Below are 18,430 nucleotides of genomic sequence, written 5' to 3'. Positions count from 1 at the left end.
AGCAACTGCCTCCAAGGCCCAGGGAGCCAGCTCCCAGGGGCATGAGCTCTGCTGCTGGCCGACCAGGGGTGGCGGGACTCAGGGAGGGACTTGTGCAGCCCAGGCCTCGGGGAAATGGGCATGTCTATGGAAGGGTCCCAGGCCCCAGGGCCAGACGGGAGCACCACGGCCCGCGCCCGCCAGGATCCCTGCAGCCCTGCTGCCGGGGTGCCCCACCTGCGCGCCCCAAATGACCCTAGATGCTTCCAGCTTCGGGTGAGATTGTGGTCGTCTTCAGCAAATATTTTCTGAATGTCTGCTATGTTCTAGGCACTGGGCACATGGGGGAAAGTATGTGGGCCTGCCCGTGAGGAAGTGCTGGACTGTGAGCCATGGGTAGTAAACAGGCAGTCAATTATCCTCGGGGCTGGTGGGGTGGGGGAGACGGGGGTCACCGGAGCCATCAGTCATTCACACCCCAGTATGAATGAGTTCTTCTGATACTTAGCACAGGGCTGGAGTGAGTGGCCTCCCTTCCAGGGACCCAGACGAAGTGGGGGTTGGAGATGAGAGGAGACGGGGTAGCTCCTTCCCTCGGATGTTTTGCCAGCCCTCCAAGTTCCCCACCTGCATCCCCAGGGCTTGCAGGAGTCCCTCACTCAGACCCTACCCCACCCCACCCGGCCTCGGCCCAGCGCCTCCTGCCCTTGAACCCTCTCCCCAGGCCTTACCCGCCCCACCATCCTGGAAAGATTTTGTTGTTTGCGGAGATTATGCGTAACTGCCTGTGAGTTATAAGTCTCCGGAGCAAGCAGCCTGTTACCTAACCGGGCCGGCTCATGCCAATGTCTTGAGTCATTTTGGGGGTGGGGGGCCGGGGGCTGGAGGGTCGCTTAACCCTTCAGGCCCCCAATCCTCCCGGCTTCCCAGACTGGCCTGGCAGAGAACAGGCCCGTCGGGGGTCAGAACCCGCAGCCAGGCCCAGCAGCAGCCTCTTGGCAGTGCCAATGGAAACCAATGTGCGGTTCTGCGCAGACAGGCTCGGAAACTTGGGCGGACGCAGCATTGCCGGTGCGCCAGGCTGGCTTTGGGGCCCTCTCTCCCTCCCTCTGCTGCCCCCGCTTCCCCGGGCTTCACCCCAGACCCGCAGCTGGGTGTCTACGGGCACGGGAGGGCTTGCTTAGGCTACTGTCAGTAAGACCAGAGAGGGGACAGAGCCCCAGGAGGTGTGGGGCAGCTGGCATTCCTGCTCTGGGTCCCCAGCCAGGAGTCCACTGCACGCTAGGAACGGTGCAGACACAGAGAGACCACACAGCCCCTTTCTCCATCAGCTCACGAGTGCTGGGCACGGTCATGAGATTCGGAGCCCCGGAATGGGGAAGAAGAAGGCGGTGGATACCCGTGAGCGGTGGTGGTGCAGAGCAGCCCCCCGATGGTTTGGGCTTCGCAGCCACCCAGAGTCTGTGGAAGGGTTTTCAGCTCGCTGCTCAGAGGTGACTGGCGCTGACATCTCCATCTGTGTTTGTGTGTTTGTGGCACGGGGCCGGGGCCCCAAGAGACAGGCAGAGAACATTTAGCTGTCATCCCAGGGTGGGGTAGGGGTGCTGGTGCAGCTTCTACTGGGACAGTGACAGGGAGGATGGTCCAATCAAGAAATGAGTTTGAAGGGCAGGCCCCTCCCCCCAGGCTCTGCATGGAGCTCATCAGGTCACCTCTGTCTCCTGGCCAGAAGGTGCCGCACACCCCAGGTCACTGCCAGGGCCTCTGGGGATGGGGCCGCCATAGTGGGGACACACTGGCTTAATCAAGGTTCTCTTGATACGAGAGAGTGTGGCTATTGACACAATGAGTCAATTCTAGGTCGGAATTGGACATCGGAAGGAGGAGTGAGGAGGACACTGGGTAGCTCAGCCCAGGGCCTGAGTGGCCTGGTGCACGCTGGTGCCATTTCCTGAGACAGAAAGGCTGGAGCAGACAAGCTGGATCAAGAGCTCTGCTTGGGATGTGTCAGATTCGAGATCCCAAAGTGGCTGGGTTGAGATCAGGGCACTGTGTGACCTGGTTGGCTCTAAGTGTCTAAATTGTGCACCGCCACCATCGGAGAGTGGCTTTGAAGGCTCCTCATGGTGAGGTCAGCAACCAAGGGGCCTCCCTTCAAAGAAGGAGCGCGGGACTGAGGCTAGATTGCCACCAGACACCATGGAGTAGGAAACAAACCCAAGGATGTGGGTTCTGGGAGCCTGAGGGCTCATCAGGGAGGGACTGGCATCCAGGAAGGAATATTCTAAGAAGCTGGGGCAGAAGACAGCATGAATGACTACTGGGAGGTCACTAAATCACGAGAGCAGTGGGGTGCTGTGGCCAAAAGCCTAGATGGGAGAGCTGAGGAGTGCGCATACAACCTCAGGTTATACCCCATAAATTAACACATATTTGTTTCTGCCTCCTCCAAACCCCACAAAGATGACAGTAAAGGCACACAAAAAATTTTTTTTGAAGGTATAACCAATAAGAAAGAGACTGGGGGGAAAAAAGCAAGTGTAGACCCCTCAAAAATTTTTTGAACTTTTTTTCAAAAGATGTTTGAAAAATGAGACATAGAAGGACCAGTAGAGAATTATCCTGGAGCTTAGTGTTGGGGTACACTGAGAGTGAACCAGCTCTAACCAGGAACCCAGGCAGGCTTGAAGAGGGTTGGGGTTCAGGGACTGCAAAGAGAGGCGCAGTCTGAGCAGCAGGAGCTCCCCAAGTGCTCCGGCCCACAAGGCCAAGTGCTGCCCATTCTGCCCAGCCAGAGGCCGGAGGCTTTGTCTCTGGAGAAGCTGAACCTGAGAGGATTTGAACTTGTGCACACCTGGAATAGGTACGGGTGCAATACGAGCTATCGTGATGTACACAAGGGAGAACACTTTTGTGCTAGAAAATAAAGTTCTCCTCCCCCAGCTCTCAGAACAGCCCTCTAGGAGCACATCCTCGTGTTCTCAGAGTACCCGTGATAACCTGGGCACCCTAGATACCCAGAGACACAAAGCAGGTCACACATAGAGAACAGAGAATCAAAATGGTACTCGATTTCTCAAAGCTGGATTCAGGACGCTGGCTCATAATGAAGAAATACCTTCAGACCTCTAAGGGAGAAGGTATTTCCCAATCTAGAACCCTATGCCACATCAAACGCTCAGGCATGACCGTAAAGACATCTTCAGATGTGCACAGTCAAAACTTCTACCTACCGCATGCCTTTTCTCAGAAGTGACTTGGGGACGTGCTCCGACAAAACGGGGGGGAGTTCCGAGACAGAGACAAAAATGGAATCCAGAAACCAAGTGAATCTAGCCCCAAAAGGAGAAAAAAAAATCCAGGAACAAACAAAAAAACAAAGAGCTCAAGGAAGTTCTCAGTATGCGAGACAAGAAGTTATCGTATTATAAGTGTTCGGCAGAGCTGGAGAGTAACTCTCCCTGTTAGATCTCCAAGAGGAAGAAAAAAATGAAAACAGACAAAAAATAAAGCTGACTGATCACTGGTTTTCTCAACTGGAAGAATAGAAATTTTACAGCTCTTGTGAAAAGTTCAAGAATGGGTTAGTTACAGAAGCATTAAAAACTAAGCAAAAATCTGGGCTTAGTGATACACACCTGTAATCCCAGTATTTGAGAGACGGAGACAAGAGGTTTGTGGGTTCAAGGCCACCCTCTGCAACTTAGCAAGACCCTCGGCAACTTAGAGAGACCTTATTTTTAAATAAAAAAGTAACAAACTTGGGGATGTAGCTTGGAGGTAGAATGCCCCATGGCTCAAGCCCAATTACCTAAATAAATAAACCCTCAAAACAAACAAACAAACAAAAACTAAGCAAAACCCAAAGGCAATTCCTGACTCCAGGAAAAACAAAACGTTGTAATCATAGAAGAGCAGGTGACTCAGCTGAAATAAGAATTTTTATAATGATGGAAAAAGTTAAATCATGTTAATGTAAAATACAAACCATAAATATTTATCCAGCCTAGAATTGTGATTTAACTGTATTGGAAGAATAGGAAAAAGGCCGGAGTTGTGAGAACAAAATATTGGTCTCTTCATTTCCATGGTAGGCAGTCACTAGATAATATCTAGGCAAACTCAGCCGGGCGTGGTGGCGCATGCTTGTAATCCTGGCGCTTGGGAGGCTGAGACAGGAGGATCGCACAGGTTCAAAGCCAGCCTCAGCTACTTAGTGAGGCTCTCAGCAACTTAGTGAGACCCTGTTTCCAAATAAAGTATAAAATAGGTCTGAGAGTGTAGCCTGGAGGTAGAAAGCCTCTGGGTTCCACCCCAAGTACCACAGAAAATAAAATAAAATGGCAAACTCAAGGAATAGGAACACCAGAATGTGGTTTTAAATGCCAAGGGAAGCTAAGAGAGGGCTGAGAGGTGTTGCCACGGGAACAGGAATTAGGGGTCAAGGAGGTGGCGCTCTGGGAGGCCTGTTCCAAGATGGGGGTGTGTCAGACAGTCTTATTACCAATGGTAAGATTACCAAAGGTAAAATGCAGGAAGGGATAATGGTGTGGGAAATGGGGTTCCGTTGATGAGGAGCAGGAGGAGGGGTTCTGTGGGGAGCTGGGGGCTTTGAGGGGAGAGGTGCAGGCGTGCAGAGGGCGCAGGAGCGTGGAGTCTGGGTCCAGAGGCCAGGGCGGGTCCTTCATGTTGCGCGTACAAACTGAGGGTTGGGTGACCCTGGACAGGAGCCCTCTGCGTGACTGAGACTGGAGCAGGATGGGGCAGTAGGGAGGAAGGAGGGCTCAGTGGTGGGCACCCCCATCTTTAAGGGTGACTGGACTTCTCCCCGGGCGGGCGTCCTGGAGCTGTGACCTCAGACGGTCTCCAAGGCCCCGGGATTGAAGGTAGTAATGAGGAAGCTGCAGGCCATGGTGGTTGGGGACCCTCCAGTCTTTGAGCGTGCGTTCCCCACCTTGGCCCTCGTGTCCCCCGTGGCCTCTTCCTCCCAGTCCCAGGCACAGGAAGGGCGGGCTGGAAACCACAGGATGGGGCCTGCATCTCTCATCAGCTCCGGGTCAGCCCAGGCCAGGCGGGCGCGGGGCCAGCCAGAGCCTCCTTCCTGGGTGGAGGCTCCCGCCCTTCCACTCACCTTCCGAGCATTGTGGGCCTTCCTAGGAGTCCTCACAGCTCAGTGTCCTCAGCCTCTGATGCCCAAGGGCACCCTCAGCCATCCCCACCACACACCTGTGTAGGGGGCAGCCATTGGTGAGGCCGTGGAACCCCAGGGCACACGCCTGTCATCCCTGTGCTTGGCGGGCAGAGACAGGAGGATGACAAGTCAAGACCCTGTTTCCAAATAATTAAAAAAAAAAAATAGGGTGGGAGGATGTGGCTCAGAAGGAGAATGATCCTGGGTTCAGTCCCCAGTATAATAGAGAGAAAGCCGGGCATGCTGGCACACGCTTGGAATCCCAGCATTCGGGAGGCTGAGACCTGAGGATCGAGGTTCGTGGCCAGCCTCAGCTACTTAGGCCCTCTGCAACGCAGTGAGACCCTGTTTCAAAATAAAGAATAAAGCCGGGCATGGTGGCGCACGCTTGTAATCCTCGCACTTGGGAGGCGGAGACAGGAGGATCGCGCAGGTTCAAAGCCAGACGTGCTGGCTTAAGAGACCCTGTTTCCAAATAAAAATATTAAATAGGTCTGGGAGTGTAGCCCGGAGGTAGAAGGGTTTCCAGGAACCCCAGTACCACAAAAAAAAATAAAAAATAGAAGATACAAAACAGGGCAGGGGGTGTAGCTTGGAGGTCTAATGCCCCTGGGTTCCATCCCCAGACCTGAAAAAAAAAGAAAAATAAAGGAGAAAGAGAGAGAGGAAGAGGAGGAGGAGGAGAAAGAGAAGGAGAAGGAGAAGAAGGAGAAGAATAATTAATGAGAGGAGAAGAGAAGCAAGGAGGAAGAGGAGGGGAGGGAGGAGGAAAAGAGGGAAATGGAGGCCGGGACGGCCTGCACACCTGGGCAGGACAGGGGTTTCCAAGTAGTTGGGCCAAGACCTTCTCCCTAAAACGAGGCCCCTCAGAGATCTGACCTCACAGGTCCTGGGGAACAAATGATCCCCAGGTGCCCAGTCCTATGACATTGTCCCAAAACTGACCTCAACTCTAAAAATGCGGGAAGATGAGACAACCCCTCGTCCACGGCAGGGCCTCAGCAGGGTCAGGAGAGTCCACGCGGGAAGATGGGAATGGAAAGCCTGGTGCCCAGAGCCTGTCATCTCAGTACTGGGGAGGCAGAGACAGAAGAAACACAGGTTCAAAGCCAGCCTCGGCAGCGTGGTAAGACAACTTTGCAAGACAAGTAAAAAGGAAAATAGGGCTGGGGGTGTAGCTCAAAGGTAGAGCCCCCCTGGGTTCAATCCCCAGAACCAGAAGAAAACAAAGGCCCAGAGCCCAGCTTAGACGGCCTTCTGCAGGGTGACCAGCCCTGCCTGGAGCCCACACCCCTGCTCAGCACCCCAGGGGGCTGTGTGGGGCCAGAGGCTCAGCTCATGAAGGTCGAGAAGGCCCCTGCCACCATGGAGTGGCCTGGCTGTGGGCCAGAGGCGCGGCTGGGGGCCTCCAGGCAGGGCAGATGTCCCCACATGGGCGGAGGCCATGGTCAGGTGTGGGGCTCTCTCTAGTCTCTGGCCACGGGGCAGAGGCTGGACTGAAGTGGTCCCGAAAGGTCAGGTGACGAGGAGGAGCAGGTGATGGTCAACGGTGCGGAGCCTGGGGCTGGCCAGAGCCCTGTGGGCGAAGGGCCGTGCAGGGGGGCCTCATGCTTGCCCACCTTGAGCTGGCCCAGGTCCTCGTACCTGGACATCTCGCAGACTCCTCTAGTCTGCTGGACCTTGTTGAGGCTCACACCGTTCCTGAGGCAGGAGGCTGTGGGTGTCTCCGACCCCAGGCCATCAGGAGGTCCCCAGCATGGGGCAGTGCCAACCGGTCTCAGCAGCCAGGTCTGACCTGCTCATGTCCGACACCTCCTTGATCCCTCAGTGTCCCTGTGCAGTCTCTGTCTTACAAAGGCAGAAGCCAAGGCTTGGGTCGAGGGCCAAAGGCCAGGGCCACGTTCGCATGTGGCTGAGCCCAGGCTGGGGACCAGACACGCCATGCACCCACAGCAGGAAGGAGCGTGGCCCTAGGTGGGCCGTGGACAGCAGTCAGAACTCAGGCCGTCGGCTCGGGGAGGGCTGGCACTGGCCAGCGCCAGGGTCCGTTCTGGCCGGCCTGGGAGCAGAGGGGAGCGGGACCTGCCAAATCTGTGCAGATGGGGCTGGAGCGCTCCAGGCCTGGCCTGGAGCCCTGGCGACTTCCTGCCGCCCACCCCCTCCCCACCTCCTCACCCCCTTCCTGGACAGTCGGTCAGAGAGGTGGGGGCGGGGAAGCAGTGCCCGAGTGGTCAGGGCGGGGGCGGGCCCCCACCCGTCTGTCCGGGCAGGGACGGTCCAGAGCACCTGCCGCCCCGGGCCAGAGGCCACACATCCAGGCGGGTGGATCGCGCAGGAGGTTCCCAAGCTGAGCGCTCACGGGGAGACCTGAGCGGAATGGGCAGGGTGGTGGTGTGGCCGGCAGGAGTGATGGGAAAGTGCTCCGGGCGGGGCCGGGGGCAGGCAGCCAGGAGACGCTGGGCCAGCAGCAGGAAGGCCAGAAAGGGGCCAGCGCCCCAGATCGCTCCATCCGCATCTTGCCTTCAAGGCCTGGGCGAGCTGCTCCTCCGCCAGCCACCCCATGCCACCCCAGGTCTTCTTGACTGCCCCGTCTACCCCAACACTGAAGCAGGGGCTGGGCCCACCAAGAGGAATTGAGCTGCCCGGCCAGGAGCTCGGAGTAGAGGCAGGAAGGCAGCCAGAGTCAGAAAGAGAAGGGATAGAAGTTTGGGGCCTCTGGCTTGGGGGCTCTGGGCCTCAACGGCTGGGAAGGGAGAGGAATCCTCCTGTCCGGGACTGGAGAAGGCAGTGCTTGGCTTCCCCGGCACCAGCACGGCAGCTTCCGGGGGGCCTGCAACGTGGCGTTGGTGGGGTCTCGGCTCTGGCTCCCTGCATGTCTCTCCCAGATGCCAGGAGAGAGGCCAGATCCCAGATTCCAGGCCGGGCCGCCCAGCCTCCATCTGGGACCCCAGCCCACAGTCCTGGGGCCCAGCCTCCAACCTGGCTCCAGCCTCGTGGGTTCTGAATCCAGGGAATCCTGTCCTACGAGCAGGAACGGAAGCGGGGGAGGCAGAGAGAGAGGCCCGGTCCTGGGCGCGGGCCGGGACTGGGGGCTGCCGACCCATCTGGGTTAGCTACAGCTGCAGCTCAGGCCAGGACTGAGGAGGGAACGGAGGTGAGATCTGACATCCCAGCCCCGGGCAGGGCTCCCCAGGACCGGGGCAGCCGGCAGAACATGGTTCTTGTCCACCTGTACCCCAGAGTCCCCTCCCCCGAGTCCCCAGCTTCCTCCCAGCACAGGCTCACACACACGTCCACGTGCAGGCACACACACGCACACACACACACCCATGTAGGGGCCAGAGCCCTCAGCTGCTCTGCTGGGCTCTAGACGATTCTAGCCTCTGGTGACTGTGGTCCACTCACCCCATCCTGTAAGCCATTATTGAGGACCTACTGTGCCAAGAGCTGGAACATCAGAAAGCAGAAGTCAGTACAGTGGTGCGGAAGGGCCAAGAGAAAGGGGGGCCTGAGCGCTGGGGTGCGCAGGCCAGACATCTCTGTGGACAGGACAAGGGAAGGCTCTGGGGAGACAGTAAGTAAATGGCTAACGGAGGAAGAGGCTTATGAAAAAAGAGAGACTTTATCATGGGAGCAGTTGCAAAGGACCAGTGGCAGGACCTACCTGGGAGGGCGGGAGGCCCAAGGGCCCGGGGAGGAGATGGCCAGACAGGAAGTGCAGGGGTGGGTGAGGCGCAGGAGAGGGTGCTGGGTCCGGGGCTTGCTCGGTGGTCTCAAGGGCACATGGAGTTTGAGGCATGGAGGCCAACAATGGAGAGAAGAGACAGCGCTCCCCAAGACGAGGCCACTGTGGAATGGCGGAGCTGGGACAGAAGCCGGGTCCTTATCAAGAGCAGGCGCGGTGGCGCACGCTTGTCATCCCAGCACTCGGGAGGCTGAGGCCTGAGGATCAGGGTTTGCAACCAGCCTCAGCTACTTAGTGAGGCCCTCCGCAACTCAGAGAGACCCGGTTTCAAAATAAAGAATAAGAAATAGGGCTGGGGGTGTAGAATGCCCCTGGGTTCCATCCCCAGTCCAGCAAAACCTCATGAACAAAATTAAGTCTGCCTAATTTGGGTTTTGTTTATGGTTGGCTGGTACGAAGAATTGAACCCAGGGCAGCCTAGCTCCAAGCTACACCCTCAGTTTCTTTGTTTTTGTTTTGTGGTGCTGGGGCTTGGCCCCAGGGGTGCCCTGCCTCGGAGCTACACCCCCAGCCCTGTTTTATATTTTTATTTGGAAACAGGGTCTCACTAAGTTGCTGAGGGCTTCGCCTAGTTGCTGAGATTGGCTTCACACCTGCAGTCTTCCCGTCTCAGCCTCTCAAGTACCGTAGTACTGGGATTACAGGCGCACGCCACCACACCTGGCTAAGCCTGCCTAACTTTGAGGTGCGCGCTGGAGTGGCCAACAGTAAGACTTTATAGCTGGACAAGCTTCCCGCTGGCAGTGTAGCAGCCAGGACAGGGCCCATGACCCTGTCCACTGGCAGGCGGGGTGTGGGTGGAGGGCTTGGGGTGCCCAGGAGCATGCTGGAAGCTGTTTCCAGTATCCAGAGTGAGGCCACAGTGCTGAGCTAGGGGTGACCAGGGTGGCCTGAGAGATACGGGGAAGTCACAGGCCATGGTACCGCCAATTCCAGGGGCCAGGGAAGCGGCCAGAGGCGGCTCTGAGGAGCCGGGGTCCATACCACCCCTCCCCAAGTCTGTTGCACGAGCCCGCAGAGCTGCCCAGGAGAGCTGGACCCTGCCCCCAGGAGACCCCACATATGCACACAGCCTCAGGGTCCCGGCGTGAGCTTCTGAGCCCCATGGATACCACGTGCTGTGGACCAGAAGCACTGACCCCTCATGCAAAAGGGTGACAGACCCGGAGTCACCCCAGGCCAGGGGCCACCACTGTTGACCCGGCCACGTTCCCCGCCTTCAGGGGGCAGCTGGTGAAGTGGAAACAGGATGGACTGGAGTACCTGGGAGGATGGCCACAGACCAGGAGGGGGGCCGGCAAAGGGACCCCGCTCTGGACCCAGGTGCCCGTGATGGGTGCAGGGGAGGAGCCCATCATGAGCCAGGGCCTCAGGGAGAGGTCCGTGCCTCCTGATGGTGCTTGCGAATGTTCTAGAAAGGCAGCGTGGGAGGAGCCCAGGCACAGGGCATCCCTGCAGAGGGAGAAGCCGGGCCCAGGAAGACAGGTCATGGCCGGTGCGGCCGTTGGGACAGCTGTGGCCAGGAGAAGCAGCCCCTTCAAGGACAGGTTGCAAACGGCCCCTCCTAGAGGCTTGGCCACGAGGGGGAGGGCAAGGTGGTCTGCTGAGTAGGTGGGCAGCGGGACAGTGGACAGACCCAGGACGTGGGGGCTTGGGCTGAGGCCTGAGCGTGTTCATGCAGATGAGAGGAGCCAGGGTGGAGCTGGAGGTGGGGGACACAGAGCAGACAGGACAAGCCCTGGTTCTGGGGAGCCGGGGGCTGGCCTCTTCTGAGCCAGAGCAGGGAGAGGAAGGTGAGGCTCCGAGTCCCCACAGCCGCAGGGTCTGCTGGTGGCTCTCTGGGGACACGGTGGGGCAGGGCAGGCATTGATGGGGACAGGCCAGGCATGAGGACAGGGCTGAAGTTTGCTGGGCAGTGCGGAGCAGCCCTGGGAGTCCTGGGAGCTGGTGCACCTGGGGTTCCCACATCTCTAGGGCCTGGGTGTCGGGGTGAGGGAGGGGGAGCAGCGGTCTCTGGCTGGAGAGCAGCCAGTGCTGACAATGCGGGCAGTCCTGTGGCACAGACGCCCAGAGCCAGGGCCGCTGCCCACCGGCCCACGGCTGCCCAAGGGTCTCTGCACGCCTGGTTGGGCGGGACCAAGATCCCTGGTTCCCTGCACAAAGCATTCTGCCTGGCGTGCCCCTGGCGTCCTGGACTCTGCAGAGGAGAAGCAGGCGCCAGCACAAACATGGTTCTCGGCTGCCTGTACCTTTTCCAACCTGCCCTACTTTCCTGTTTGCCCAGAGCCAGCACGCAGAGGCTGCCACAGGGCCTGGCCAGGGCTGGGGGCTGGCTCGTGCCCCCATCCTAGGCCTGGGTCTCCTACCTGTCAGGTGGGCGGTCGTAGGCAGCTTCCGGGCTATCCTCGCCTACTGCTCTGAAACCTCAGCCCTGAGTCCTTTCCTCCCGGGGCTGACATACACAGGCACAAGAGGCCGCAGATATGGATGGCTGTGGACACACATCGGCCCTGACAGGGGTGTGCGAAGGGAGCTGCGGCCAAGCGTCCAGCAGTGCGGGTCACATGGCGCCACCAGCGATGGTGGTACACAGCCCCCCATGGCTGAGCTAAGGAAAGGGTGGGAGCCACCTGGGTGTCCAGGAAGACATCACGGCAGGGAGAGGACCAGAGGGGAGGTCTCCATGGAGGAGGCAAGGAGTGGCAGTCAGTACACACGGCCGCAGTAACGCCTTCGTCTTGGGCTCAGAGCACAGGGGGGTCTTCTGTGAGCTGCAAGCAGGGGAACTAACTTTCTCGGTCTAGCGAGGCCAGAGCCAAGTCCTTGAGGTTGCCAAGGGGAGGCGCTGGTCATCTCAACAGGGCTACCATAGGCATCTCCATAAAGGATGTCCCTAGCGCCCCCCATGAGAGCCATCATAATGAGAGCTGTTTAGTGTGGACCCCAGAATAATGGAGACATACGAGGAACTTGGATGTAAAAGGGGAGCCCCGACTTAGCGGGAAATCAGTGGGGTCACCACTAAAGGTAGGTCTATGGTTCAAAATCATCCCCAGGTAAGCTGGGCGTGGTGGCGCACGCTTGTAATCCCCGCGCTTGCGAGGCTGAGACAGGAGGATCGCACGGGTTCGAAGCCAGCCTCAGCTACTGAGTGAGGCTCTCAGCAACTTAGTGAGACCCTGTTTCCAAATAAAGTATAAAATAGGTCTGGGAGTATAGCCCAGAGGTAGAAAGCCCCTGGGCTCCACCCCCAGTACCACCAAAAAAAAAAAAAAAAAATCATCCCCAGGTAAATAAAAGATTCAAGAATAGAAAACAAATCTCAAATATTTTAGAGCTGAGCCTGATGCAACAGGCCTGTGATTCCAGCACTTGGGAGGCTGAGATGGGAGGATTGTAGGATTGAGGGCAGCCTCAGCAACTTAGTGAGACAGTTTCAAAATTAAAAAAATAAAAAGGGCTGGGGGTGTGGCTTGGAGGCAGAATGATCCCTGGGCTCAATTCCCAGTACCACAAAAGGAAAAAAATAAAATATACTAGAAAAAGACATTTCAGAGTTGGGATGGAAAAGGCCATTCTAAGCATGCATAGGATTGGAAGACATACAGGAAAGGATGTGTAGCCTCTGCTGCGTGAACAAGTGAAGAAATAGGTAGGACTTCAGCCGGGGGTGGGGGCACGCTTGTGGTCCCAGCATTCGGGAGGCTGAGACGGGAGGATCACGGTTCGCGGCCAGCCTCAGCTACTTAGCGAGGCCCTCTGCAACTCAGTGAGACCCTGTTTCAAAATAAAGAATAAAAAATAGGGCTGGGTGTTGTTTGGAGGTCGAATGTCCCTGGATTCCATCCCCAGTACCACCAAAATAAAATGAAAAATAATAAATAGGCAAAAAAAAAATACGGGGTGAATTTGGGGCGTGTGCTTCAGAGAGCCCCAGGACCCAGCCGTGGGAGGAGAGTTCGTCCTACTTTGTGGCTGTTGGTGCCATTTTCTGAGACAGGAGGGATAGCCAGCTTGGGAGGATCAGAGCTCCCATCAGCCCTGCTGAGCTGAGGTGCACAGAGACCTACAGCCTTGGAGACGGGTTCTGGAGCCCCAGGAAGGCACAGGGCTGGGGCTGAAGCTTGGGGAGACCTGCGGAGGGGCCGGTTATGCTGTGATGAGGATCCTGAGCCCCTCCTCTGCGGCCGGCCTGCCGAGGGTCCTTGAGGTATACATCAGGGGCTGAGCATGGGGCTGCCCTGGTAGGCATGCTTCTGCGGCCAGGTGGAAGGGGCTCTTCCTGGCCCACACCCTCTCAGAGGCATCGCCTCCAGGGATGGTCAGCGCGGGCCAGCCAGGCCCAGGGAGGGTCTTGAGGCCACCAGGTCCTTGGCCACGTGGCAGTAGGGCTGAGGGTGTCAGCGGCCCGGGTCACCACAGTGCGGGCCCTTCCTGCCACACAAGCAGAACAGTGAGAGACAGAGGACAGCCTGGGACGGGGCTCTGGTCGCCGCGGCCAGGCGTCCCTCTGGCAGCCCCACCGCGTATCCCCATCCAGGGTCAGGGCCCTGGAGGCTGCCACGTGGCCCAAATCTCAGACCTAGCCTGGGCACCAGCTGGGGCCTTGGGGACTGTGGTCCAAGAGATGGGAAGCCTGGGGCGTGCCAGAGGGCTGGGGGCAGGAAGCTAGGGCGGGTGCACGGGGTGGCTGGCTCCTGCGTCCCTGCCCCCCTCCTGAGCCCCCTCCTCAACTCCCTGCAGCCCATGTTGGTGCCAAGACTCAGATAAGACCTCTGAGACTGGCTCCCACATTCCCTGGGGCACATGGGGGAGTGCCGAGGTGGCCCTGTACTGTCCCTGGAGAAGGCCCACCCTGCCTTTGGGGATCCCAGGGAGCCAGAGGCTGCCATTCCTGAAGCCCCAGCCTGGGCGCATCACAGCGCTCCCTGCCCTCAAGCCCAGCCCCTGGCGTCCCCGCCTTGCCTGCCCACCCCTGGCCGAGCTGGCTGAGGCAGCCCAAGGCGACCACAAGGCCAAAGCCTTCAGGGGTCCCGAGCGGGGATCAAGGCTGGGCAGGTTCTGCAAAAATTTCCCTTGAAAGACTCTTTTTTCAAGATTTTCTTTTGAAAACAAATTCATAACCACATCAAACAGGGGTCCCGGTGCCGGGTTTGACCCCGCGGGCTCTCCACCTACCTGTTATCCTGATTGCTTCTTTTCTCTTCCGAGGCCGCAAAAGTCGTCTTATGGTTATTAATGTGGTGAGTCGAGGCCAGGCACAAAGGGCCTTTTGTCTCTCCTGTCCTTCTAATCGCTCTCAAATTGCAAATAGTGGAGCGATCCGAGGTCCCCAAAACCGACCTGTCCCAGCGGCTCCTGGGGAGCACGGGTCTGGTGCCCGGAGCGGGTGCTGCCTTCCCCTGGGGTGGCGGCACCTCCCTGGCACCTGGCTTCCTGCGTCTGGGGTCCTGGCCAAGGTCATCCCTGGGTGGCTGGTCAGGGCCCACACTGGCCTAGTCTGGGTCAGGAGGCATGGCCCACCCGCCAGCTACTGTTTTTCACCACACCTGACTTTCAAGAGATCGAGGAAGCCCGGCATGGTTGCACACCCTTGTAATCCCAGCATTCAGGAGGCTGAGACAGGAGGATCATGGTTGGCTGACAGCCTCAGCTACTTAGTGAGGCCCTTTGCTACTCCGTGAGACCCTGTTTCAAAATATAGGTAAAAATAGAGCTGGGGGTGTAGCTTGGAGGTAGAATGCCCCTGTACCCCCCCAAAAAAAAGAGAGGAAGAGGAGCCCACTGGGCTTCAGGCAGGGTCTCCAGGGAACCCAGTTGTTCCCATGACATTTAGGACAGTCTAGGAGGATGCCAGGGGCATTCGGAACAGTCTGGCAGGACCCTTGGGTGACTAGATGGACCTAGGAGAATGCCGTGGGCAGCCAGGGCAGTCTGGGTGGGCCTCGTAGATGACCAGAAGGACCCAGATAGGCCCCTCGGTGCCAGGAAGCTTTAGTGGGGACAGAGGCTATTTCTCCCTGTCCTCCCCGACCCAGTGCTGTCTTCCAACCATTAGTGTGTGGCCACAAGCTCAGCTCGGGGATTCTGGCCCATACATACCCCACTCTAACAGCCTGGCTAGTAGGACCCCCCTGGGACCAGAGAACCCAAGGAACCCCTGAGAGCTTCGGTTGCCACAAGCAGCAGCCACTGGGACGTGACAAGCTCAGAAAGCAGCCGGAGCCGGGCATGACGGCACACGCTTGTCATCCCAGCATTGGGGAGGCTGAGACAGGAGGTTGGCGGTTTGTGGCCAGCATCAGCTACTTAGGCCCTTTGCAACTCAGTGAGACCCTGTTCCAAAATAAATAATTTTAAAAAATAGGGCTGGGGGTGTAGCTCGGAGGTAGAAAGCCCCTGAGTTCCATCCCCAGTATGCCAAAAATAGAAAGAAAGAAAAAACCAGCCGGACTTGGGCAGGGCACTCCAGCAACACCCTTTGAAGGCCCTTGCGGAGTGCACCAGCCCCCCTCCCGCTCCCCCGCAGGAGGCAGAGACCCTCTTTGAAAGGTGCTGGGCTCCCTGCTAGGAGGAGGCATCACCCCAGCTGGCTTAGGACAGAGCCCCTTCCCCAGCCACTCCGGCAGCCCACAGCCTGCCCAGAGCCACCTTCCTGCTGCCTTTTTTCTGAGCATTCCCTACACAGGCCTCCCTGCCATTAGCACATCTGGGGCCTCAACAGATGTCCAAGTGCCGTAAAGTGAAGATTTATGAAACCACAGATTTTCTTCTGCAGTGTATTTGCTGCTTTAGTTGATACCAAACCAATCGATCCCCGAGCTGGGGCCGGCACAGAGCGGCCTGAAGCCGGGCGAGATGGGTCTCCCGCAATCCTTCTGCCGTGCAGGCCAGGAAGACCTGACTCAGGAGGCGAACCCAGGACTCAACCCAAGGAGCAAGCTTGGCTTTGGCGTCAACCTACTGTGCACTTGTGGGCACCGAGCCTCAGTTTCCCCACTTATATCCTGAAGGCTGGGTGACATTCCTCCTTTCTTTTTTTTTTTTTTTTTGGTAGTACTAGGGACGGAGCCCAGGGGCATTCTACCTCCAAGCGACACCCCCTGCCCTATTTTTTATTCTTTCTTTTCAAACAGGGTCTCACTGAGTTGCAGAGGGCCTCACTAAGTAGTTGAGGCTGTCCACCAACCGCGATCCTCCTGTCTCAGCCTCCCGAATGCTGGGATTATAAGCGTGCGCCCCCACGCCCGGCTGACATTCCTCCTTTCAAGAAGGGCACAGGCTCACCTCCCAGATAGAAGGTGCCCGCATGACCCTTCTGGGCTGCAGGGACAGGCATTCGGTCCCCACCCAGGAGAGACCCCTTCTCTCATCTCGGCACCCCCGGCAGCCACCCAGTTCCTCACTCCATCCATTGCCCACAGCAGGAGGGAGAGTGAGTGGTGGCAGCGCCCAGCCTTTGAAACTGGGCCTGCCCCTCCTCTCAGAACCTGCTCTGCCTCCAGCCAGCATGGGGCTGGCGCCCCTTGACCCACCAGCACCTTCCTGATACCCCAGCTTGGCCTCGGCCACCCTGACCAGGGCCCTGTAGCCTGGTCAGCAGCTGGAGCGGTCAGGCCTACCCAGGACTGCCTGGGGCCGGACCTCATACACAACACGTGCCGTGCAGTGGGTGGATGCCGTGGCCAGCTCCGACCTCCCGCTTGTACTTCGGGATAGCCCGGCCATCGGCACTTGGCTGAGTCATCTTCGTGGTTCTGACCCCAAAACCACCTTTTCCCCAGAAGCTCCCCTACGGGTCTGACCCTGCATCTGGCCCGCTCCTTCACACCTCCGCACCCCCGCCACCACGACCACCATATCTGGTCTCTCTGGCACCCCAGGTACCCATGGGGGAGGCACCCACCTTAGGACCTTGCAGCCCAGGCGCCAACCCATCTCCATGGGTCAGGGGGATGCTCTCCTGGACCTCGCTCAGGCTGGGACCCCCACCCACTGCTAGTTAGGCACCTCCCCGGCCCATCCTGCCTCTACTTCCCCTCCTGCTTCACAGCAATGCTTGACAGGCATATAGCAGAGTCCTGTAGCCAGGACCGAGTGCTTCCGGTGTTGAGCTGGGCTATAAGCCCTGGGGAGGGGGCAAGTCCCAGCCTTGGCCTACTGAGGCCTCCTGGGCCCTGGGCCTCCACCGTTGTGACATTCCCTGGAGGCTGCCTCCAATTCCCCCCAGGTAGAGCAGACACGACCCCAAGTCTCCTTTTTGGGGGGTACTGGGGATGGAACCCAGGGGCATTCTACCTCCGAGCTACACCCCGAGCCCAATTTTTTATTCTTTATTTTGAAACAGGGTCTCACTGAGTTGCAGAGGGCCTCACTAAGTAGCTGAGGATGTCAGCCAACCATGATCCTCCTGTCTCAGCCTCCCGAATCCTAGGATTATAAGCGTGTGCTACCACACCCAGCTCCCTAGTCGCCTTTGACCCCGCCCCAGATGACCCCGGGTTGACCTCAAGAAGCCAAGGGCCACAGCAAAGGGCCCAGCTCCTGGTGCTGACCCTGCTGTGCCTTGAGGTCTCAGAGGGCCTGGCCAGAGCCGGGGAGGGGGCTGAGGAGTGACCCCCACCACCAGGTCTTGGGGGAGGGGAGGGGAAGGCGCGTTCCCCCTCAAGCCCACTCGTGTAGACGCACAGAAGCACAGTGGGCACACCCACGCATACTCCACTCGCACCCATGGGTGTGACCGAGGCATGCGGGCATGGTGGCGTGTGCATGTGTGTCCAGAGACACTTGGCGGGTCCCCTCTCCCGGGCTCGCCCACCGGGCCCTGGGGCCGTCCACACCGGGCCGCACCTGCTGCCGCACTCAGCTTCGCTCCTGTCCCCACAGGTGACGCAGCTGGACCAGAGGCTGGTGGTCATCACGGACATGCTTCACCAGCTCCTCTCCCTGCACCAGGGTGGCTCCCGCTGCGGGGGCGGGGCCCAGGGGCTGCAGCCCCTCAGCGAAGGCGGCTCCGTGCACCCCGAGCTCTTCCTGCCCGGAAACTCCCTGCCCACCTATGAGCAGCTGACCGTGCCCCGGAGGGGGCCCGACGAGGGCTCCTGATGGGTGGGGAGGCCCCCAGCAGCCCCAGCTGGCCCACCCCACCTCCCTATCAGCGGGGGCACCCATCTGGACATCCTTGAAGGCCCCAAAAGAGCAGCCTCAGAGCCTGAGCCTGGGGCCGGGCTGAAGCCGCCTCTGCCCCACCCATGGGTACTAGAACTCGGCTGGGCGCGGGGTCCATCGCCCCCACCGTGACAACCATATCGCTTGCATGGTGGTTGGATGAGGAGTAGGGGCACCCAAGGGTACCAGGCCTGGTCCAGTTGTGGACAGGCCGAAGGAGGTCCATCCCTGTTGGACCAAGGGCTTCCTCAGGGGAGATAGGGGAAGGGCCTGGGTGGGGTCTACAGGGCCAGCTCCTCCCCAGACACCCAGCCTCAAATCCAGGGCCCAGCAGGCAGCAGGCAGCG

At 58.7% G+C, this 18,430-nt stretch overlaps 1 protein-coding gene across 1 annotated transcript in view; it reads left to right on the top strand.

Annotated features, from left to right (window-relative positions):
* KCNQ1 (potassium voltage-gated channel subfamily Q member 1) overlaps positions 1-18,020 on the top strand; it is a gene marked incomplete at both ends in the record, with an annotated part of 335,487 nt that extends 317,467 nt beyond the window's left edge. The window contains one exon of the mRNA XM_080693799.1: positions 17,802-18,020. Coding sequence (XP_080549925.1) covers positions 17,802-18,020 — 219 coding nt within the window. The remainder of the gene's footprint in view (positions 1-17,801) is intronic.
* Between the last annotated feature and the right edge of the window lie 410 nt (positions 18,021-18,430).

This window comes from Muscardinus avellanarius (genome assembly GCF_963383645.1).
Source record: "Muscardinus avellanarius genome assembly, chromosome: 1".
NCBI lineage: Eukaryota > Metazoa > Chordata > Mammalia > Rodentia > Gliridae > Muscardinus > Muscardinus avellanarius.
Note: the sequence above shows the minus strand (reverse complement) of the source record. Positions and strands in the feature narration are given on the sequence as shown.